This window comes from Polypterus senegalus, chromosome 6, assembly GCF_016835505.1.
Source record: "Polypterus senegalus isolate Bchr_013 chromosome 6, ASM1683550v1, whole genome shotgun sequence".
Classification (NCBI taxonomy): domain Eukaryota; kingdom Metazoa; phylum Chordata; class Cladistia; order Polypteriformes; family Polypteridae; genus Polypterus; species Polypterus senegalus.
The window spans coordinates 123,809,529-123,835,101 of record NC_053159.1 but is presented as its reverse complement, the minus strand read 5'-3'; the positions used below and the strand labels follow the sequence as shown (position 1 = coordinate 123,835,101).

At 39.4% G+C, this 25,573-nt stretch overlaps 1 protein-coding gene across 1 annotated transcript in view; it reads right to left on the bottom strand.

The window, feature by feature from the left end:
- Positions 1-24,159, bottom strand: part of LOC120531539 (transmembrane protein 211) — a 259,858-nt gene extending 235,699 nt beyond the window's left edge. The window contains exon 1 of the mRNA XM_039757039.1: positions 23,295-24,159. Coding sequence (XP_039612973.1) covers positions 23,295-23,609 — 315 coding nt within the window. The 5' untranslated portion in view covers positions 23,610-24,159. The remainder of the gene's footprint in view (positions 1-23,294) is intronic.
- Positions 24,160-25,573: the final 1,414 nt, after the last annotated feature.

The window sequence follows — 25,573 nt, the reverse complement described above, 5'->3', positions numbered from 1 at the left end:
AAAACCAGCTTTATTCAGCTTGAAACCAGAACAGCATGGTTATTTATTGTAGCGTGATCTGCCACTCTCCCATAGACAGACACAGCAGTCAGGCAGGGTCGTGGGCAGGTTAGTGGCCAAGTAATACTGTTCCCTGCATTTACAATGTTCCTTGCACCACTCATCAAGATCTTTTCTGTTTGCTTCGGTGAAGAGCCGCAGCAGAGCTGTGAGCCTGCTGTTGCCCCGACAATTGATAAACTGTCTTCCACAGACGTGGTGATCGCATTTCGGGACACTCTTCGGTGTGTTGTCCAGTTGGGGGAGGTCCCAAGAGAGTTTAGAAACCTCACATTTTCTTGAATGAGTGCTGCATTAATAGGAATGTTTCCTGAAAGAGCATCAATGAACCACATAAAAACTGCTTTTTCAACGTCTTCAAATGCAGCAGTTCGCATACGTTTGCAACCTGAGATTTTTCTTCTTTCAATAAAGTTGACAGTGTCGATGGCGTAATTCTAAATTCACTTTCTTTTTGTCGCAATCGAGAGCTGCAAAAATGTAAATTTTTTTTTTCTAATATGTATGGTTATCGTTTTTTCGTATCTGCTGTTTCTATAGGAGGGTGACAATGAGTTAAATTCCAATGGATATTTTTCAAATGTTGACGAGCAATAAGCAAAAGGTATCACTGAAAACAAAAACAGCAAAAAAAAAACAGTACGAGGAAAGTTTGAAAAAAGAAAAAAAGATTTATAGTGTTTCTGTTTGGGGGATTATTGTGCACAACTGAGCTGTGGTCACAGAACTAACTGCTCTGTGGATGATTCATTCAGGCATTTCAAGATCTTTTGGGCACTTCCGTTTTAATGAAAGTATCTGCTCAATTTATTTCACAGTAACAAGATTTATATAGACTCGTGTCATATGGTTAAACTGTCGGGACCATAAAAATACTTTGTTGTATTGAAAATTTTGTTGTAAAGATATTCGTTGTAATGGAATTTTACCTGTATTTGCATTTAATGACTAAAATTTGTATTATTTGTTTTCATGAATGTATTGCATACATAATTGTCAATTTACTTAAATATATTTTAATTGAGTTATATTAGATATTGGGAACAGAAAATGATATAAAATTTCAGTGTTTTTCTTAGTATCATATCAAAGTTGGAAAATGCGGTATCATGACAACACTAAAAGACAGCCTTAAGTGTGAACTACTTAAAAGCAATTAAAACAGTGATGCTGTGCTTATCCCATCTTCAAAGTCTACAGAGCCCACCAGCTATGGTATTCAATGACAACTGTGCTCTCCTACTTGACCAACTAAGAAAGGCAGGACTGTCTAGTTACAGCCCTTCAGGCCTACAGCGATGGGCACCACAATCCTAGATTTATGACAACTCTAGCCAAATGCCTGCTGTTGCATTGTCAAAACTATGAAGCACGTCTGCTCACAATAATCTTCAACCTATTTAAAGGATGGAAACTGCAGGTCTGAGGTGATTTTCCACTAGGCCAGTGCAGTCCACCATGTCTGCTTGTTGTAAGATCAGCTCACTACCCTCACTGACAACATATTCTATGTGTAACATTCAAAAACAGAGCTGTTACTGTGTGCGTTCAAGGCATTCTCATGTTCTTAACTGACTGTCTTCATAATATCAGAATTATTTTACAGCAATAATAAATTAATTGTACTGTTGCCCTTGTAACATGAAACATACCTTCTAAGGTACATTTTTCCTCTCGTTGCCATGACATCTGTAATTGTCTCTTTCTGAAGCCCACTGATTTATATCACCAGCAGTGACAAACATTTAGCTTCTGTGATATGGTGCTCTTGACTACACTCCCAATCATAGCCAACACAAATACCAAGGGTCACCCAAGGGCCATCACCTGTCATGCAAATAATGTGCACCTCTCAGCATTTCTGAAGAGCATAATCCACGTATCAAGTGACAAGGTGGCACATTTGAAATTCTGGCCTGGTCATTGTCTGTTGTGGCAGATAGCCAGCACCCTTACCCTGCTGGGGTACTATCTCCCCGAGAACGATAGATGGCAGCCCCCTGGGATTGCAGTAGTGCCTCAGATTTCCACAGGAAACCATGGAACATGGAGTTCTGTAACTAAGTACTGTTGGGCTTCATGGGTGCTGCCAGGGGTGCTGCAAGGAATGCGGACTGTGCAAACAGGCCACAGGAAGTACTCCCGGGTGCAGCATAAAAGAAGTCTGCTGCTTACATTCGAGGAGCAACAGTTGGAAGGAATCTGATGGAACTTGCTGAAGGCGAGAGAGGCACATAGGAAGACACCGAACAGAAGACAAAGTGCTGTGTGCTTCATATGTACTTTCTACTGTGTTGCGGAAAACACCTGGGGAAGAGTTTTCCACGTAATAAAAGCTGCGTATTGTGCTGGACTTGTACATATGTCTTTCTGTGTTGGGTATGGGGAGCTAGAGCGCTGCTGCAGGTCATACTGTGCTGAGCCTGCAGGTTGTCTCCGTGCATGTGTAAGTTTTTTTCTGCATATACTTGTTTCCTTCCATAAAAGCATATGTCAGTTGGCTCTGTGTGAGTGAGCAAGCAAGTGAGTGAGTGTGAATATGTTCAAGAGATGGACTTCCTCCCTGTCTTTAACCAGCACAATTAGGATAAGCTCATCTTCCAGACCCTGAATTTTACTTTTTCAGGAAGAACTGACATTCAGTTTTTCAAATATAGAGAATAAAAACTAGTAATTAGCTCATCACCAATAATATATACAATACAAAGTGTTTAGCAATTGCCAGTGTTACGCTTTCCTTCTGAAGCTTAAACATCTTCAGGTTTACTTTCAAGTTCTGAAATCACACAATGTTCTCTCTTATGTTTTGTGCTATATTTGTCTTTTCAATACTCTTCGCATTTGCGTAGTCAAGCTGCACACATCTATTAATTTTGTCATTTGTAACTCACAAAATGATTCTGTCCTGGGCAGTGCATCTGCTTGAGTCTCCTTTGTTTATCATTTAACATAATTTGTTTCTTGTGCATGCTTGTTGCTCAGCTCTTTTGACTAACTAGCCTTGCTTTTTCCATTTGCATTTGACTCTTGTTTATATAACCCTCGGATAGTACAATCAGTTACCAGGCAATCATGTGAAAAGGACTGTATGTATTGACGAACTGCCTCAGTATCTATTCACTGGATCTGTCATGTCCTGCTTAGCTCTGGCTTCTTCCTCAGTTCCGTTTAAGCTTCTTGGTATGTTGTCCCTTGCTTCTGAATTTTTACTGTTTCAAGATTTTCTGCCAATGTTACTACTGTGACCTTAATCTGAATTGAACTACATATTTTCCTCATTGTCTTTGAGTTGTATGCCAGCTCTAATTTTTGACCTTCTGCCAGATCTCTAATGATAATCTTGCCTCCTCTTTGCAACATGCTACTTAAATTAATTTCTATTTTAACAATAACTCCTTGAATTGAGGCTGAAAGAATCACAAAGCCAGATCCCACATTTAGATTCTCATACTGCCATTTGTCATCCTCCAAGCCCACAGTATTCTCTGCTCACTCTGAAAGCTTCATTCTTAAAAGAAAACTGAATGAAATGGCAAAAGAGGAGGAGCAGAGCAGTCACTGACCAGCATTTGCATTCCTTGGCTGGCTCTTTATATTTGCAGTATGTCTCTTGTGACATTCAAAATTGACTACTTTGGTTATAATTAGCAGAAGTCATTCATTTCTTCTATTCATGACCATCTTTTTCTCAGGCATTCATGATGACATACCTCAGTCCTAGAAATGGGATTGACATCTCCTAGGACTTAGACTACAAACAAAACACATACACATCAGTCAAAAGCACAACTGACTTTGGCTCATTACTTATGGATTGTATCTTTAATGGTGAAAACTGTTTCAAAACACTTTACATGATTCACACTGAAAATGCAGCCATTACCAAGGTTAAAAATGGAAATATAAAAAGTATTATAATTTTAAACATGCCTCCATTTTCAGGGTAAAGATGACAATCCCTTGCTGAAAAAAATTGTAAATGTTTTGAAAGTCTATCTAGCTAATTTATCATTTTCTCTTATTATTGCCACATGTGTCTTCACTGCTCACACTGTCTTATTTTCAAGCATACCCCATCTAATATACCTGTTCAATTCATTTTAATAGGCTTGTGTTCATTGCACTTAATTTCCATATAAGCTCATGTTGTTAATTTGATATATTCTTTCTATTGTAGCTGTGCATGAACATTCTGCAACAATTGCCTCACTTAGCTGTCTTTGAGCATGTTAGAAAGGATTTACAGTTGAGTACATTAACCAAGCTGTCTCTTAGGATGTTGATGAATCCACTCAGCAACTAACATGCTAGCAAAACAAATACAAACATTTCTCCAATAGCCACAGAGCCATCTCAGCTCATTAATGAACTCACAAAATACACCATTACTTGATGAACCGTCATTGACCACAGTGCAACTATTTTTGCTCTCTAATTATGACATCACTGTGTGAAGATACAACACAGTATCTTAGAGGGTGATTTGGCATTTGAAAAATTATGTAGAAATTTGTCGCATTAGAGAAAAATACAGTTATCTGAAACATAAAACCACAATGCTGCTGGAAGGGACAAATATAGCACAGAAAATATAAATCTTTGATTTTTAAAAAGCTTGGCAACAGGTTTTTAAATTACAGAAGCAATCTGCCAATTCATGCCTCCAAACCCTGTTATTAAAGTCAACCATCTGTTACATCTTCAAGAGCGGATGATACGTAGGCAGACTGATAAAAAGAGATTTTGTCTTCCTTTTTGTAAAGAATCCAATGCAATTGGCTCTGTAACCTCACCTTGCCAAGGTCTTATGCCAAATAAAGCCATTCTGTGAAATTGCTGCAGCAAGATATATGGCAGCAACCTGTGTCAGGAGTGACCCTGGGGCAACCACTTCAGACCTGATCTCATCACACCAAGGCCTGCATCTCATTTCTTTATTAGTAGTGATACTGAAAGCTACTATTAATCTTGTCAGCATGTCTACAGTAATGCAGTCCTAATCACAAAAAAAACCTCCCTGGTGGTCAGTTCCAGTAAGGGCTGATAGGTCACCCTGGGACTCACTGCTGAACCACTGTTATGCATCCATTAATTCTTTCCTGTAAGTACCTTAAAGTTACCCAAGAGAACAAAAACGGCCATACTTTTCAAAACACAAAGTAGTAGACTTCTTCACCGTTTTTAACAGGAAAACTCATATGGTGCCTTGTAGGGCAGTTCAGAACACCTACTAGAAAGGGTTGAAACCATTGTGAGAGCTCTACAGTCAAGGTGGAGATACTGCAAAACCTGAATTTGTGCTGAACTCCTATTTCTATCTACTTACCTCTTGGACAACGTCCAGCCAAACTTCAGAAGCCATCATGCTTACATTGGCTGGTTGCACCTTAATGGTGTATATGTACTCAGTTCAGTTCCGTAAAGGCAACTCCAGTCACAGCAAATTTTAATCCTAAAGTCTAAGATCAAAATAGTGCCTAGCAAAATTTTACAAACAATCTAAGACAGCCTAATGATGGACTCAGACGAGTTTTTAGGATACGAGTTATAACAGATAGATAGATAGATAGATAGATAGATAGACAGACAGACAGACAGACAGACAGACAGACAGACAGACAGACAGACAGATAGATAGATAGATAGATAGATAGATAGATAGATAGATAGATAGATAGATAGATAGATAGATAGATAGATAGATAGATAGATAGATACTTTATTAATCCCAAGGTGAAATTCACATACTCCAGCAGCAGCATACTGATAAAAAACAATATTAAATTAAAGAGTGATAAAAATGCAGGTAAAACAGACAATAACTTTGAATAATGTTAACGTTTACTCCCCAGGGTGGAACTGAAGAGTCGCATAGTGTGGGGGAGGAATGATCTCCTCTGTCTGTCAGTGGAGCAAGACAGTGACAGCAGTCTGTCGCTGAAGCTGCTCCTCTTTCTGGAGATGATACTATTTAGTGGATGCAGTAGATTCTCCATGATTGGCAGGAGCCTGCTCAGCACCCGTCACTCTGCCACGGATGTCAAACTGTCCAGCTCCATGCCTACAATATAGCCTGCCTTCCTCACCAGTTTGTCCAGGCATGAGGTGTCCTTCTTCTTTATGTTGCCTCCCCAGCACACCACCACGTAGAAGACAACCGTCTGATGGAACATCTGCAGCATCTTATTGCAGATGTTGAAGACGCCAGTCTTCTAAGGAAGTATAGTTGGCTCTGTCCTTTCTTACACAGAGCATCAGTATTGGCAGTCCAGTCCAATTTATCATCCAGCTGCACTCCCAGGTATTTATAGGTCGTACCCTCTGCACACAGTCGCCTCTGATAATCACGGGGTCCAGAAGGGACCTGGGTCTCCTAAAATCCACCACCAGCTCCTTGGTTTTGCTGATGTTCAGGTGTAAGTGGTTTGAGTCGCACCATTTAACAAAGTCCTTGCTTAGGTTCCTATACTCCTCCTCCTGCCCACTCCTGATGCAGCCCACGATAGCAGTGTCGTCTGCGAACTTTTGCACGTGGCAGGACTCCGAGTTGTACTGGAAGTCCGATATATATATAGGCTGAAAAGGACCGGAGAAAATACAGTCCCCTGCAGCGCTCCTGTGTTGCTGACCACAATGTCAGACCTGCAGTTCCCGAGACGCACATACTGAGGTCTGTCTGTAAGATAGTCCACAATCCATGCCACCAGGTATGAATCTACTCCCATTTCTGCCAGCTTGTCCCTAAGGAGCAGAGGTTGGAAGGTGCTGAAGGCACTAGAGTAGTCCAGATACATAATTCTTACAGCACCACTGCCTCTGTCCAAGTGGAAGATGGATCGGTGTAGCATATAGATGATGGCATCCTCCGCTCCCACCTTCTCCTGGTATGCGAACTGCAGAGGGTCAAGGGCGTGGCGGACCTGTGGGCTCAGGTGGTGAAGCAGCAGCCGCTCCATGGTCTTTATCTCATGTGACGTCAGATCAACAGGCCGGAAGTCATTCAGCTCACTAGGACGTGATACCTTTGGGACTGGGGTGATGCAAGATGTTTTCCAAAGCCTCGGGACTCTCCCCTGTTCCAGACTCAGGTTGAAGATGTTCTGTAGAGGACATCCCAGCTCCAGCGCACAGGCCTTCAGCAGTCGTGGCAATACACCATCTGGACCCAATGCTTTGCTGGCACGAAGTCTCCTCAGCTCTCTGTTCACCTGGGCTGCTGTAATTGTGGGTGGGGATGTCTCTCCTATGCTGGTATCAGCAGAAGGATGGGTTGAGGGTGCAGTACTCCGAGGTGAGAGTGGGTTAGGGTGGTCAAACCTGTTAAAGAAGTTGTTCGTTTGGTTTGCTCTCTCCACGTCTCTCTCGATGGTGGCACCCCGCTTCAAGCTGCAGCCAGTGATGATCTTCATCCCATCCCACACTTCCTTCATGCTGTTATTCTGCAACTTCTGCTCCAGCTTTCTCCTGTATTGCTCCTTCGCCGCTGTGAGCTGGACCTGGAGTTCCTTCTGCATGCGCTTTGAGCTCATGCTGATCACCGCCTTTAAAAGCACCTTTTCTTCTGGTTCAAAAGGCCCTTGATGTCACTTGTAATCCATGGCTTGTTGTTAGCATAGCAGCGTACTGCTCTTACTGGAACTACAATGTCCATACAGAAGTTGATGTAGTCAGTAGTGCAGTCAACAACCTCCTCAATGTTCTCACTATATGATCCCTGCAGGATATCCCAGTCCGTAGTTCCAAAGAAGTCTCTCAGAGGCTGCTCTGCCTCAGGGGACTACTTCCTGAATAACCATATGGTTGAAGGTAGCTCCCTCACTCTTGGTTTGTAGTGAGGCTGAAGCAGAACCAGGTTATGATCTGCTTTCCCAAGTGAGGCAGCAGGGTGGCGTTGTATGCGTCTTTAACGTTTGCATACAGTAGGATCAATAACAAAAACAAAAATCTTTAGCCAGGAATAAAGGTCAAAAAGCTGCGGTGGGCTGGCACCCTGCCCGGGGTTTGTTTCCTGCCTTGCGCCCTGTGTTGGCTGGGATTGGCTCCAGCAGACCCCCGTGACCCTGTAGTTGGGATATAGCGGGTTGGATAATGGATGGATGGATAAAGGTCAAAAAGTCAATATTTTCAGATTTCATTGGTCAGAAGCAAATTCAAAAAAACAATCAAAGTAAGAAAATTAAAAGAAAGGGAAAGACAATAGGGAAAATTGAAAAGCGACAAAAAAGTTGAGATCTACAGAAGCACAATGTTTAGTCACCATACAAAGGGTGGGTACCCTTGTTATTTTGTGCAGTCTTTCAGCAAGTAACAACCACATGATTATTGTTGCCTAGTATTACAATCAAATGGGCAGCTCCAGGAGTAAGCAGCCTGTGGAAGAAGGGGCCAAGGATGGAACCATGGACAAAACCCAATAGAAGAAAATGCAAGACTGCTGGTACAAACCAAGCATACTATATCAACCTATATACCCACTTCATCCAATAATGGGCTACGGTCGCAATCCTACAATATCCATAAAAAGATGAAGTCAGCGTTTTCATTTTGCCTCTTAGATCCTTAACTCTTGACTGCTGTTTTATGTTGTTGGTGGAATCACAGTGTGACCCCGCTGCGCTTGTAAAATCTCTTACTTAATCACAGTCCTTTCCTAAACTTTGCTGAAATCATGACAAGCTAAGAGAAAGACCTCATTTATTTTACAGGCAGGCTGTTATGGCATGTTCATTTTATAGCATACTGCACCCCAGCCCTTCACACTTGGCACTAATCTTTAAATGAAAATGCTCTGCTGCTAAGGGAATAACAAACATGCTATATAGTTGTATGATTTCCATGCCTAGTGGTTTGTGGCTGAGCTTTAAATGTCCCTCTCTACGTGGCATGGACACTCATTCAGCAATGACACAAGCAAGCTGTAAATCTGATAAACTACGGTGTTCATAAACAATGGGAACTCTCCATCTCCTTTTCGCTCATTTTACTATGTTAAAATAGGGGGGCCCTTATGAACATATTTTAAGTAGATTTTTTCTCATTGATAATGAAATAAACCTTGTGGCAGGCAGCCGAGTCCCATGCCCAGCCCTTGTACATATGTTCCGGGGGAGCAATCATGGACTCCTCAATACCTCCCCCGGGAAGCTTGGTGGCGGCCTCCCTGGATAAGAATAGTGCCTCAGTTTCCTGCAGGGCTCCATGGGAGGTGGAGTTCTCCATAGCCCTGTTGGGATCTGGGGTGGCTGCCAGGGGATGCTGCATGGGTCCCTGAGCAGGCCTGGACAACTCTACAGCCCCGCCCAGAAGTGCAAACAGAAGCAGGTGATCAAGCACCTGGAGCACTTCCGGGTGGGCTATAAAAAGGGCCGGCAACCACCACTCGGGGCCAGAATCGGGAGGAAGAGGACGAGGACAGTACCAGCCACATAAATTAAAGTCACAAATCTGTTAGGATAAGTCTAGACCAACTTCCCAGCCTAACTGGAAAGGACCACAAAGTTCTCATCAGATCACATAACCCTCATGCAAATGGTATCCTACATGCCGTCTGCCATGCTTTAGTCAAGATATATTTGACTTTCTTTTGACCACCCTCTCTCGTAATGCTAATTTATTTTTATCTGTCTGACAACAGTTGGCCACTGTTGTGATGTGAGATTTTGCATATAACTTGATAAATGTTTTGTATGTCTTTATTTGTAATCTAGACAAACCAAAGTAATTTAGTGTTACTTTGGTGAGAGGTATTTGTGTTTGCCCCCTTTACGACTGTCTCTTTGTAATTTTATGACAGGATTTGGGGGGATGTGTCTTAAACCAGTTTGATAAGTATTTCTCTGCTAAAGTCTTTCAACCCCCTTGCAAGAAAGCCAGGATGTTTAACATATGGTTTTGGGGCAGGAGATAAGATGTTCTATTTCACCCATTGGTCTGAGATATGGCTGTCTGGATTGGCTGGAGGGGTTGGACAGAAAACCTATAAATTTGCTTGCTCAACCACATTCTCTCTCTCTAACCAACATATGATGAAGAAGCATCTCTCTTGCTAACCTGTGATGATGAAGACAACACAATGAAGAGCACAGCTCAGCAGCCATATTGAACAGACATGTGGCTGAAAGCTGAGCACCAACGATGCCTTAACTAGAGACATTTTAAGTAACTACAAGTCTGTGTGCCACCTGAATTACACATCACCATTGTATCAGGTTGTATGGTTGCCAATATTCAAATGTACTTTGCATTTTGTTATTATTTATGAATATTATCAGTAATACTTTATTTTATGTGTAACTTAACTCCTGCTTGTCTTTTTACTACATCTAATTGCCTGAGGTTATAGATATAGACGGGAAGGTGGGGTTAAGTTATAAACAATAATACCTTATAAACAGTGGTAAATCTGTGAGATTAGGCATTCTAAGGCTACATATTAATAATAAAATATGGGAAAGTAGAGCAAAATATACTGTATATTACTCTACCAAGATAAAACAGCCACAGAACACTATAATTTCTTTTGAAGTCTCTTAGTGGCATCCTTGAGTATTGACTGGCCCATTTGGATTCTCAGGTTTGAGGATTAATGGTTATTTTTTATTTCTTTGTAATGAATGTTAGTGTGCTTAAGGAAACTTCCTATGCCATGGGAATATTCTTACACCATTCTTCATATTGATGTTTAAACAAAAATTTGCCTTTATTGTTCCTTTTTCTTTATTACCTATTTTTGCTAGGAGATGTAATAATTCAGCATGTGACAGAGATTAAGTGTATTAAACCTGAGCCCTTGAGAAACAGTTTCACTGAACAGAACTGGAATTTATTCATCCATTTAGATGGCTTATAAAAACCAACTGGTTGCACCAGAACCTAGTCATGACTAATATTAGTGACTCTTCCCCCTAATGAACTAATATCGTATCCATGGCAAATATGATTTCCATCCAGTCTTTCACCAGGTCCAGTATACCAAGGGTGGGAGGATGAACAGGATAAATGTGAATACATACAGAATCAGTCATTTCCTATATTTTTTGATAATTCAATTTGAACATTGAAAGATTATTTGTTTACTTCAACAATGTAGTATTTCTGATCCTAAACAATTCAAAACACTCAAAACAGAATACTATATAATTCCATAATCTCACTGTATAAAATCTGGAAAAGTTAAAAGAGAATGAATAATATTACAGACACAGCTAACAGTAACTCTTGTCTGTATTTGCTAAGCCAGGAATTCTGCCACATTATTTAAAACTGACTCCTTTCTTTCAGTATAACTATAATTGACTCAGCTCTTAGTACTCGAAATTCTTAAGCCTTACTTTGTTTAACTGCCTTACTTGTTCTTTGGCTTTTTAATTTTTCTTACGTCTTTTCCCTATAGTTTTATGACTTTTTGCCAATGTTTCAACTAAATGTTTTTAATACCGTTATTTTTTTCCCTCAAATCAAATATCTGCATCTTATTATTGCCCAGCTAACATTTTTAAATCCATGTGCATTTCAGTTTGGAAGAAAATATAGAGCAGGTGGAGAAAAACACTCCTAAATATGGGGAGAAGCTTGAAATGCCACACAGACAGTAACTAGATGTGAGATTCAAATCCAGACTGGTTAAGTGAGGAACACACAGAGAATTAACTTGAAGTCAGAAGCTACAAAATGTGTGATTTCCAACTTAAAGGCTTTCAAAAATCACACAGATTTCTGGACTTCTTCACGTGCTGGGAGCTATTGAGTGGTATAAAAGTCAAACATGAGTGTTTAGCTACAAATATTTATTTATTGCATTTTCTTCTAACGCCACTATCAAAAAAAACTGTCAGAGCATAGAGAGTTTCACTTTTTTATTTTACTGTGTACCATTTGGGATGCCTGTATGCATCACTCCAGGTAGACTCACTAGAGTGCATCTTTTTTTTTAAGTATTTCAAATTCATATGCTTTGAAAGAAAGCTTAAGTGACCTGATGAGGCAGTTGGTAGAGAGTCAGCCTGTAGCCAAGAGTTTTCTAATATAGCTCATTAAACAGAAAGACATAATACCTACAGGAAGTGAATGAAAATTAGTAATGTTAAATATTGTTTTATAAGCTTTATATTCCTTTAAACATATTCGATTACTTCCCATATTATCATGAAGGACCTTTCAGGATCATAGAAAAACCAAACCTCTCAGCAGCAAAATCATCCTTATACCCACCCTGGAATATAATTTCTATAGATAAGATGAACAGGTAGAGATAGAATTAATCATAATCAATCAGGTAGTTAATTTTTAATATGGCCTGTGCAATCTTAAAGGACACTAACATTTATATGGTTTCATTAAATCTTCACCAAAGCACCATTATAACGTTACAACACAAAACACTGCTGATAACATTTTAATTGATGAATACAGGCAACTACTGCATGTGGTCTTCTATCTTGAATGATCGCAATTGTCTGCCTTGCCCCACACTTGATGCAGACCTAAAAAATAAAGGTCACGAATAAGCCGTCTAAAGCACTGAGTGCTCAGTTCTGCCAGTGATCTATTGGGGAAGTCATCAAGCTGCACCAGAGGGCTGACAGCACATCAGTGCTCTTAGAATGAAGAGACCAGAGGGCAAGTGCAAGGAAATTAGAGAATTAAAAAAAATCCATGAGGCTGTTACTGAAGTAGGCCAGTCAAGCTAGACATAGAATCAAGTTGTGCAGCCTTTGTTTTGTATTGACATCACACTCCCTGAATACAATCAAAAAACTTTATTTTTTCTTTCAGACTTCTACATTAACAAATGGTGGTTTTTTACAAAACAATACTACTTTCCTAAGCACTGTTATTGTCTCTTTCCTCACAACACTGAAATGGCTTTATCCAAGTTAGACTTCAGTCTTTCTCTCTCTCAATGATACATGCAGTCCATTTTACAGTAACTGAGTTTGTAAATTTGCTACATTATCTAATCTAATTAGCACAAGCTTTTCACTATGGAAATGTTCAGCTGATTATTAGCCTCAGTGTAAAATGTTTTCTTAAAACATTATTAAATATTGTAACACATGAAAGTGTTGAGCACAAAAGAAAATCCCTTTCAACTCCAAGTCTGTATTCTCCTTTGCATATAGCTATATTCATGTAAAAACCAAAAGTATGGTAGGACATTTAGATCTGAACACTTATCAAATGTAAAATAAATTGATATTACTAGTGGGCCTAAGAACATTTTAAGTAACTTAGTCAAAATGAAATAATTAGAGTGTTGATGTTTACTCTAGTATGACATCGAGGACAGCTCATGAAATTTTAATGGATTTCACAATGGCAATATATTAGCACCTAGGAAAAAGTAACTGTTATTATAAGTTCACAACAAGATAATAAAAAGCCAATACTGTCTCCTAAGCACATTCCATAGTCATGCATTTTAGGTTAACTGGACACTCTCAGTTGGCCCAGCATGAGTGACCATGAGTGTGCCATTTGATACACTAGACACCTTACGTACAGCTGCCTCCTGAATTGCTCCAGATACTGTCAGGATAGGTTCTGTAAGAATAAATCATGACAAGCTGACTGGGAAACTGGCAAATTACCAGTCACTGTGCCAGTAGACTAATATAAATTAAAATGTCCATATATGGGAAGGTGTGTGTTTCAGTCTGTATTATTTTGTTAATGTTTCCATCCATGCATTTATTTTTCAAATCCTCTTATTCTAATTCATGGTTGCAGGGAACAGGAACTTAACCTTAAAACCTGAATTAAAATATAGTAACCAAGCACCCTTACACATATACCCACAGTTTTTCATTCTGGGCCAATTCAGAATATTCTGTCAACTGTTGTTTTTATCATACATTGAAAGCTAGAGTTATTCCATGCTAAAAATATGCTGAACCACACACACAGAGTGGCCTAGCTAGAATCAGAACCCAGGACTCTAAATAAATGAGGCAGCAGCACTCTTGTTTTATTTTTATATGGCCTATGACCTAAGCTTCAGGGCAGTGTTCTACATTTTAATAAGTTTGCTTGAAATAAATGAAAATGATTGGAAAAGTTTTGATCCACTTTAATTATATTTTCCGTCTTCCTTTTTATTGTACTTTGTCCGTTCAATTCTTAGTTCTATTGATAGAAGGTTGTTTTATTGTTTGTACTATTTACCTTCCTGTCTTCCTTGCTTACTTTTCAAGTGTGCTAACCTGAGGATGTCAAGTAAAAAAAAATAGAAAGATTGCTTCCAGAATAAAAAGTACTTTCATCTACCGCATCGACAGTATGTGGTGGACAAAATGACAGGCTAATACAGGATGCATCTGAATGATTGATAGAGATAGATGTAACTGAGCTGTATAATAAGTTGACAAAGACTAATCAAACATAGCAGGGGACGTTATGCAACTACTTTACAGACAGGCAGGAAACTTTTGTACAAAGTGCAGATGTGCAGTTTGAAAATAGGCTTTCATTTTACTATTCAGGTTTTAAACAAAGAACCAGCCACTTGATAACATTCTGATCCATTCATTATAATATTCATCCTCTGACATTTTCTGATGAACCACCCTGTTGCCTACACTATCAAAATATGCTCGTATGCACTTTCAGACACTTCTGAATTCTCAAAAGAGCTTAAAAAGCTGTTTTAATGTTCACTTTCAAAGCTAGTGTAATGCACACTTTCTTACTTGCAGATACCAGAAGTAAAAGAGAAACATAAACAGCTAATAACAACATAAATTATATAATGGTTACTGTAACAACCACTGCTATAATGCATTAAACATTACACATTGCAGTTGGACAAGGTATCCACAAAACAAAGTAAGAAATGAAATCTGTTTTCTTCCATGTTTCCAAGTTTGTGGACACATCTTTGTTTTTAAACCAGGTTTAAAATTTGAAACTGGTTTTGTATAGATTAGTGATGACTATGACAATAGAATATAAGCTTTCTATAAAGAAATTATATGATGTCACATACTTCATCAAACTGTGTGTCCACATAACCTTTCTTTGTTTTGGTTTTCACCTGCATTCCAAAGATGTGCAGTACAAGTTAACCAGTGAACCTAAATTTATTGAGAGCATGGATATGATTCAGTTTGCTCTGTGATGGAAAGTCTTGCCATTTGCAGTTGGTTCCAGGCTTGTACTTGATTCTGCTAAAACAGGTTAAGGTTTTCTGGAACTGTGTTATGGAATAAGTGAAGTCAAACAATTGGTAAATGGGCAAAACATCAAATAACGTTTTTATGAAACATGTAAAACAGACCTGAAAAACAAAAACAACCAACATAATTTATGTACAGTACCTGATTTGAAATAAGTTATCTGGTTTCGTTGCAACATTAGTGGAGCACTTTCTATTACTTTCTTTCACTTCCTTTGGCCAACAGCCTTGATCAAATTCTTAAAAGTAGACTCAGCTTAGATTCTTAGATCTTAGCTGCAGTTAATACATCATTCCAGCATATACCTTTCACACAATATATTGCACATTTTTAAAAACATTATTGTACTGCTATTCTGTTCTCTGTTAGCTGATGAAATCGCAATTTGCTTTTATATTTTTGTAATTATTTGTTTATATATGTTGTATTTTACTTGACAATAACAATTCCAGTGTATCGAAAACATGTGAGAGGCAGGGTGTAGTATTAAGCCTTGAAGTCTTACAGCCCCAGGGGTAGAATAGCCACACAAATTTTCTGAAATTGGAACACAACCAAGGTTACCAAGAGATAGATAGTGAGACATAATAGTGGATTTTTCCAGTCATATGACCGGTGGTCAAGGCAGGATGATCTTATATTCTTTGTCTGGAGTGCTCTCTCTTATACATCCTCCTACCTGTGTTAATTCAGTATGAGGATTGCAGAAGTGTGTTTAACCCATAATAGTGGCATCCCATTCAGATATGGTACCTGCCATGTTTGTATGACTGTCAGACTCTAGTTTCACATGAATCTGAAATAAAGTAACTGTGTTCAGTAAGTGGATAAATGGATATATAAAGCAATTTCTTTTTAATCAGCTACAATTCATTTGTACTGAACTTTCCAAATATTTAAACAAGCTAATATTTTTAATCATGTCCAAATTATTTCACATCTTCTTTCTCAATCCGAACTGAACTCCTTCAACCCCTTGATTTTTCATACTTTGACTCAGTAATATGAAACTGCCAACAGCAATAAATATTAAAACATTGTACCCCCGTGCAATTAAGGAAGGTCTATAAAAGCAAGAGGATGAACTTTCACTATCCATCTGTATCTCAGCAAGGAAGATACTTGACAAAAAAAATCTCCTTTTAAATGCAAATTTTCAGTATAAATTAGTCAGCATTTGGGAGCCCATGCATCTTTCTCCAATCCAAATTGTTCTCAAGGGGTATGACAAAAAAACTGAAGGATGATTTGATTTTAAGTTAAAATTCTTAATTGAGAAAGCACAGTAGTTCAGTTTTCATGGCCATATCCTGTGGATATACTGTTGTGATTGTATGCTGAGAGCTGGACAGACAAACGATGAAAATTGGCACAATTTCACAGGCAGAATCATCAAGAACTCTGATTGCTGTACTGCATGCATTATTTATACACTGTGTCTCTGGAGTGAATAACTGGATTAGCATGTACCAATTTATTGCACAGTATTCTTAAATATTCCTTTTAAATGACGTTGTACCTCCTTATTGTCTCTTTATGATTTCATATCTACACCTACCATAAATGCTCAATAAGTACTACGGTACTGTTTAGAGGTGTTCTTGCAAATAGAGCATACAATCATTACTTTTGTGGTAACAAAGTGACACTCTAGCTTTTTGTATCTTTTTTTCAAAAAATGATTTTTTTTTCAAGAATGTTCCAAAAGAAAAAGTAAACCATAAAATACGAACAAATAAACAAGCAATGTCTCTGTTATATATTTAAATGCTATTATTGTTTCAGGCTTATAGAGTATATGAGCCTATCATGACAACACTGGTCACAGGCTAAAACCAACACTAGAAAAGAAGCCAAACAATGACAGGGCACATCAGTCACTCACAAGTACGTGCTCACAAATAATATGTTACTTGAGCAATGCCATAAACCTAACCTGTCTCTGGAATGGAGAAGGATGCCACATTACCTGGCTGAAACCTGCATGGACATACGGTATGTGAGCAGATTCAGTCACAGGCATGACAATCTAACCCAGACTCCTATGGCTGTGGAGCAGCAACAACACTATGTGACACACAAACCACTGCACCATCTCACAGTTTTGCAGCATTTAATGTTGTCACACGCGTGTGCATTGGAGGCAGCTGAAGGGCTTAGAGAGGACTGATTATACATCTGCCCGGGGGGGCGGGGTACGCTAACGCTCTTTCTGAGTTCTTTACAGGTCTTTCCCGGGAAATCCCACCAGGAGCCACCACCTCGAAGCGTGACACATCACTTCCATCCCGGCCCCGAGGACGACATCACTTCTGGTTCCAGCACAGAGGACAACATCACTTCCGCCCACCGTCCTATAAAGCCTCCTGCCTTTGCTCTGGGAGGCAGTTCTGTTTTGGACTCTGTCGTGTAAACTTGCCTTACATGAATCAATTGCTTTTGCAGCCAGGAAACCGCATTAACCAGGCGGTTGCCCCAAACCTTGCCATGCCTCAAGTCTCTTCTTATTACAAATGTATTCTTTTATTCTTTTCTGCTTCCATGGTCCACATGGCGGTCACCTTCTTTGGGGCACAAATTGTTACACTGATTGTCACTTCAAATGGTAAGGAATATGCATTTATATTTATAAACAATGTTAAAGTTTTTAGGCTGGTTGAGGGATAACGCTGCTGTCCTGCAGTTCCTGTGATTTAGACTCAATTTACCTGCCTGATGAAGTTCAAGTTCAAAGTTTATTGTCATGTGCACAGTAAGGAAACATGTTTCCCTGTACAATAAAATTCTTTCTTTGCTGTCCACACCAAATGACAAAACCAATGTACAGTATAAAGATAAACATAAATAATAAGTAGCAGATAGATGACAAGTAAAAGAGGCAGAATATATTATAAAAACAGAATAGAAATATAAAGTGTAATGTGCAAGTAGGTGTGTGATGGACAAGTCAAATACAGTTGTGTGAGGTAGATATAATGAGGTGAACCGTGGTTATAAACTCCAGTCAGTTATTTAGTCTAATGGCATTGGAAAGAAAGAGTTCTTTAGCCTGGAAGTCCTGCATTTTATACTTCTATACCTTCCGCCTGAGGGTAGAAATGTAAACAGTTCCTGTTGGGGGTGGATGGGGTCCCTGAGGATCAAGGCAGTTCTCCTGCAGACTCTGCAGTTGTAGATCCTCTGAAGAGAGGGCAGTGGGGTCCTGGTGATCTTTTCAGCAGTCTTTACCACTCTCTGCAGGCGTTTGCGGTCCATAGCAGTAGTGTTGCCGTACTACGTGGTGATGCAGCTGGTCAAGATGCTCTCAACAATGCAGCTGTAAAAGTTGGAGAGTATTCGACATGCCAAACTTCCTCAGCCTCTTCAGAAAGTACAGCTGCTGTTGAGCCCTCTTGACCAGCTGTGTGGTGTTATGTGTCCAAATGAATGAATTCATCCATACAGATGAATGTCTGTATGGAGTTTGCATGTCCTCTCTGTTTCTGTCAATGTGTGTTTTCCCTAACTATACTATCCTAAGTTAGTCTTTAAATTTGCCAAGTATGGACACATTAGCGAACAACACACCTGCTTCAGTTTCCTATAATGGAAAAAGCTAGCTCAGAAAATGAATAAATGATTGTGTAAAACCATTAAATGATTTTTCATGTACTGTATGGATTAATGGATCTTCAGTAAAAAAAATAAAAACCATGCATTTCTTTCTTATTTTTAAAGAAGCCTTGCAATAGAATGAATGAACCGGCAAGGGCTTATTCAGTTTTGCTTTGTTTTTTTTACAAATATATATGATTACTTTAATGTCAAAACAATTTAGTTGTTGACCTTCACTTGAGTGAACTTTATTATTCATCTGTGACTAAAAGCTGCAACTGGTATAATTCTGGATATATTGAGTATCAAACCTGCAACTCAAGTCCAAAAGCTGCTGGATAAAAAGCTGTAAGGCTGCCAAACACATCTGATTTCTGTTTGTTTTTTATGATATATAGCCAATTACAGCAGCATTGGCTACAGGCACTCTGGTAAATATGACTGCTCTCTGGATGCTAGATATACTGTACTAGCAAGTTAAGAAATAAAGAAAATACTTTTGCAGTGGCACTAAGAAAAAAAATAAAAACAAGTCCTGACACATTATTTGAAAAAAAAACTTTTAAGCTTTAAATAACCTCATTTAATCAAATGTGCTTTTGCTTTTGGTCTTATTTGTTTAGGCTTGCTCCTGACATTCACAGACCTCTCCCACACGGATAATGAAAACATTTATGTACACTAACAGGTGTGTTAAATGATATGCTCCATTTCTTAGTACTTTTCCATCATAATGTAAATAAAACTTCAAAAGATAAGTAGAGCAAAAAACTGACAAGACAAACTTTATATTCTTTCTTTCTGGATTTCTGTCCATCCCACCTGTGCAGACTACAAATTAGATGTTGCAGATTGACATGGCTCTGTAGAGTCCACATCTTTAATACAGTATATGCAAGAAAACAGCTTTACAAATATAGGGAGACCAGGCCATCTCGTGACTACCTCACGTTGTAAACATATTCAATAGCATTTATAATACTTAACCCAAAAAACAAAAAACAGCAGTCAATGATATAAGATAAGTATAATATCCAAATGTTTTTTTCCTGTTGTAGTTGACAGGTCTACTAGTACATAAGACATTATTTACTTTGCAATGTGAATATATGTGACTGCATTTGAAACCATATAGATCTATGTGAGAATGAAACACATACTAAAATAAAGATTTACCACTAAAAAATTAAATATCCTATTAGTTCAAACATCTAAGAACATTCTGTAGTTAAACCAACATTATGACATCTTGGCAAGCAATCTGAATATTGTTCTGCTCTTTATTTGTTTTTTCATTTAAATGCCAAGTTTTCACAACATAAAAAACACACTACTATATAATTAACATTTCCCTCTTTGCTGAATTACATAAACCTGAAAACATTATTTTAGTAGTGATTTTTTAATACTTGAGAGAATACTTTTATACGCAAAAGAGGCAAAACATAACAAAGAGTTAAGAATTCTTTGGCATGATTAAAGCACAGCAGAAGATAGTTATCTCACTATCCAGCCTCTGGCAACAGTCATTAACCTGCATGACAAGAGCCTGTGACTAATTTTATCTGAAATCTCAAGACTGTAAGTCTGTAATGTGATGTTTTTCTTTTGAATAAACGAATGGCACAGATCTATCTGCACCAGAAAAAAATACAGAATATCAGCTGCATATAGAGGAGCTGCATCAATTAGTAGTAATTCATTTATTTGGTGGTCTAATTATTTAGTTATGTAATCAAAACACAGCCAAAATCACACAGACTTCATAACCAGCAGTGTTGTGAGGCAGAAAAGGCAACTGAACTTTAAACCTCAACGCTGCTGGTTCAATCCCTGACTTAGTGCATGTTGGCCAAGTGTAAAGCAGCGGTTCCAACCGAAAAAAAACGCATTCAAACAACGGTAACATATTACGTCTTCTGATGGACAGACAATGATAATAATACTGCAAGAATTCACAAATACAACAGACCTAATATATTTGTGAGGGTGGGGGAGAAATGATGCCCTCTGTTGGCAATGAGATTTAATGCATGAGCAATTTTTTATCCTACATTTTCAGTTGTTAGTTGTTATATTTCGGTATTCTCAGTATGTGACACTTTTGTATGTTTCAGTTTAATGGTAAGTTACCACTAATCTGTGGTACCTTATTTTTAAGCATTTTTACAGGGCTGTATTCAGCCACTGGTATCCTGTTCAGGATTGGTCACTGCAGTCGTATCCAGTGCCACAGAAGCAGACACTGGATCTTCACATTCCAATTCTAGAAAAAGGAAACTGATAAGATAAATGGAAAAATGGGTCTGCGGTGGGCTGGCGCCCTGCCCGGGGTTTGTTTCCTGCCATGCTCCCTGTGTTGGCTGGGATTGGCTCCAGCAGACCCCCTTGACCCTGTAGTTAGGATATAGCGGGTTGGATAATGGATGGATGGATGGATGGAAAAATGGGTTGTGCTGAGGTGAAAATGGCAATTTATATTTTCTTAAGAAAATAAATCATATTATCATTCCCTGTTATACAGAAACAATTTAAAACAAAATTTTGAAACAAGAAAAATTTAAGGAATTCAAAACTGTTTCAATATAACAATGATTGGGTGTAAGTTTCAGATAATAATTTTCAGGAATACCTTTTTGTACCAGAGTGTTGAGAAGAGTCAAAGTATATTTTAGCATCACTGAACACAATGCAGGAACCAACTAAGAAGGGAATGCCAGTTTATTACAGGATACACTCAAGCTCACACCTGACTACAGTCATACTGGATCAATTTTTAGTCATTAACATGAGGAGGAGGAGGTTAGGAGCACACACTGATACAGTGCATTGCCGCACCCACCACACGACAAAACCAATTTAGGATCCAGATTAGGACCCGAGTGCAGCCATGTATACCTCAGCACCACACTAGTTCAGATGGAGTGGAACAGTGTGAGTTTTTTTTATGGCGGCTGGGGTGCCAGTTCTACCACCAACCCCCAAGTTTTTGCACATCTTTTTAAATTGTGAGGAAATAAAAATACCTAGGGGACAAATCTAAATATAAGGAAAATTTTTAAACTTCATACATTAAATGACAAGGCTAGGAATCTATGCAGTTCCAATTTTAAGCTTGAAGACAATGAATGCAGAAATTCTTAATACCAAACTAAACTTATATTTCCGAAAAATAACTTTGTATTACCAAATAAATGCAAACATGCAGTGGGCAAAACGGAAAAAGGTTATTTAAGTGATGAATGCAACAACACACATGAATTAGATACAGATTAAATGATCGATCTGTGTTTACTTTATATATGTCCACTAACCACAGATGCCACCTGGCACTAAAAGATCTGCTGATCTAAAAACCTTGTCCTTAATTCTTTTTCTCTTTTCCCAAACAAAGCTCAAGACCCAGATATTCTCTTCTTTTTCTTTTTAACTCCTTGAACTTCTTTATCCTCCCTCTTTTGTTTCCCCTTAACTGCTGTCTACAAACTACAGTCTGCTGTCACTTGTTTGCTAGCTTGTTACACATTTATGTTCATTCCATATTATAACCCAATCTCTGATGTAATCATTGTATTTTTGTCCTTGCCACATTATTTTAATGAATGTCTCTGCCATGTAGAAAAACCTGCTAGGTAAGGCATAAGGTATATACATAAGTTATTGTTTCTTTGTCATTTTTATAGCAAACACCATAAAACTGATTTTGGATTAAACTATGAATACAATAAATAAGCATCATAACTGGGGTAGTGTTTTATCCTTTAGTGCTGCTGTCTTGTAACAAGGAGGCCCGGGGGCTCCATGTGTGGAGTTTACATGTAATCCCTATGCGCACATGTGGTTTCCTCTGGGAGCTCCAGTTTCCTTCCACTGCCCAAACACACACTGTTCAGGTGGATTAGAGATGACAAACTAGTCCCTGACGTTTTTTGTTTTTTTTTTTGCTTCTTAGCTAGGGGACTGTCAAAAAACAGGACCTGTTAAAACCCACTTAGGCATCCCCAAAGAGTGCGGAGGAATGTTAAAGGTCCCATTCATAATTCACAACATATACTTAAGGTCAAACTATATAAATAACTCAGTACGGATTATTTAATTGGACTTACAGTATTCCCTTACAGGACATTGGACGGAATCTGACTTCGCTTGTACTACATTACAATATACATTTCTCAAGTACGTTTAAGTTGCATTTTACTCGGGGTATCGGCCTGCAAAGAGTCCTTTGGATATCCTGACCCGGACGATGGTAGGCAGACGCGAAGACAAGTCATTGTGAAATCCTAAATGAACAGATACTCGCACTCTGGATGGAGAGTCAAAGCAGAGCCCTGCCGCATGCACCTGCTGCTTCAGGCTCTACAGAGTGTGCGGTCGTGAACGAGAGGGATAAGGAAGACCAACAATGCCTGTATCAACACCGAAGATAAAATCAATTAGAACTTTCTTACTTCTGCATCATCTTACCTGCCATGAGCTGGAGGGGATCTCCGCGAACCTGCCCATCCCCGCAAAGGTGTAACATCCGTATCTGTGGTCGGACGACTCAGAGCAGCGCCACAGTAGTCCAAAGCTCACCGCCTCTTCGTTTCGCAGGCGCTCCTTAACGATCCAGGCAGGAGAGATGAAACTGAAGCTGCAGATCGCCACCAGAGCAGATGACAGAAGCACCCAGAAGCAGCTCACGCAGCTGAACATCCTGGGATCCTGAGGCAGGGTCCCGGGGTGCACCTTGAGACCCACAACCACCGATGTCTTCTTTCGATAGAATAAGGAGTGCATCGGGGGGTGGTCACGCCGCAGCACCCACCTCGCCAACCGCCATCCCACCCACCCCCCACCCACGCCCACGCACCCCAAATCTCCTTAACTGACAGTTTATTAATCCAAAGGTAAAGTGCTTCCACAGTGAGCGATGCCGTATCCGCAAATAAACAGTTGCAAGCCCGAAGAACAAGTGATTAACGGAGCAGATGTGTTCGTTATCCTTTCAACGGAGGTGACCTCCGGCTGTATCTTCTGTGGGCTACATAGCGCACCTCTGGAGAAGAGTGGGAAGAAGAGGATGAAGAAGAAAAGGACGAGAAACTTCAATGAAGCAGCGAAGTGTTCCGGAGCAACCACGAGTGAACAAAGACTGTTGTAGCGTTACCAGGGGCTGAGCAATTAGCAAAACGCAACGGCGAGCAGACTGAAGCAAACGCAAAACATAAAAATGTATACATAAATCCAATAAAATACGCAGGGACGACAACTCGCACTCCAATCGCTCGAATGACAGCGAGCGAGTGGCGAGCGCGCGTCGCTCTTCGTGTGAGCTGAGTAAGCGGCGCGCACTCCCACCCTCCTCTCTGACGCCCGACCGCCTGCACGCGCGCAATTCCTCTCGCTCGCTCGAATTCAGCCTTCCACTCTCCTCCTTGTTCTTTTTCAAACCCACTTTGTGTGGATTATTTTCTTAGTGTCTGTTCAGTATTGTTTTTGTTACGTGTCTCTCTCACGTTATATGTAAAACAAATCCCTATCTCCCCTTTACCAGGTGGAGTTTATTCATTTACAGCATAACTTCTTTTGTTAGCCTTTTCTAGCCCCTTTCCTCAAGTATTCTCTTTTCTTTCTTGATCTCTCAGTTCTCTTAAGAGACCAATGGAGAGGTATAGGCTTTGATTTGTTAATTCTCCCAATGGAGTCCTTGATTTAAGATTTTCTCCGTCCTGGAATTTCCCCCTTCACTCACCTGGAGCTCACTTGTCTGGGCACCTAAACGTTAGTCAATATATTACCTTTGCGCAATGGGTAAGAGAATAATGTTGCGAGGGAAGACATTTAATTGCATGTAGGTTAGATCTTTTCTTCAAGGGTCACTAGTACGAGCGTTTATTGTTACTGATCGCCTTAAATTTTGATTAGCCCAGACACTCGTTTAGTGCATGGCCAAATACATTGTTAAGGCAGGCACAACTCGATACCATAGTTATGGCCCCCATAAACACTCAAATTTGGGACTATGGACCCTGTCTGGGCACACTTTAATTGAATGAATGATACTGTATGTTCAAAATATTCATGGACAAGGAACTTCTGACTCACCAAAGGACCCCTGAACACAGTGGAGAATCTACCATCAGGGAGTTCTGAGTGTGTGCCCAGGGCTCTCTGACAGCAAAGGGGGTTTTTAAACAATACAATCCAGACACTTGTGATAATGACTCCTTCACCTAGTCTTTTACTGGTTCGAGTCACCCAAGGTGCTGTGGAGATCTTAATCTGGCCTTGCCTGACCATGATTTCAGGTAGCTTAGTGAGTAAGGAGAGTAAAGATCCCATTCTTATGGAGGTGCTTCACTGCAAAATAGTGATGATCAGGTTGACTCTATTAGATATAACTGAAATTGGTTGAACTAAGGGGTGACAATGCATATGGACCCAAGTCTGATTCTTGAGTGGGTTGCTTCTTTGAGAACATGAATGTTCCCTGAGTTTGCACAGATTTTTCTTCTGGCTTCATCCCACACTCCAAAGGTATGCTGTCAAGTGAACTGTTAATGCATTTATACTAGACCTAAAATATAGATCCACAAGCGTGTATTCACTGTTCACTGCCTTTTTAATACTACATGGAGTAAATGTAAGTAGCAAGGAATAAGTGACTTAAGTTGAGTGATATTTGTTTGCTCCTGGCCCTATGGAGAAGGGCCGTTTTTGCCATTAGGTTGAATGGTGTCTCTAAGCTGACCTGATTTGAG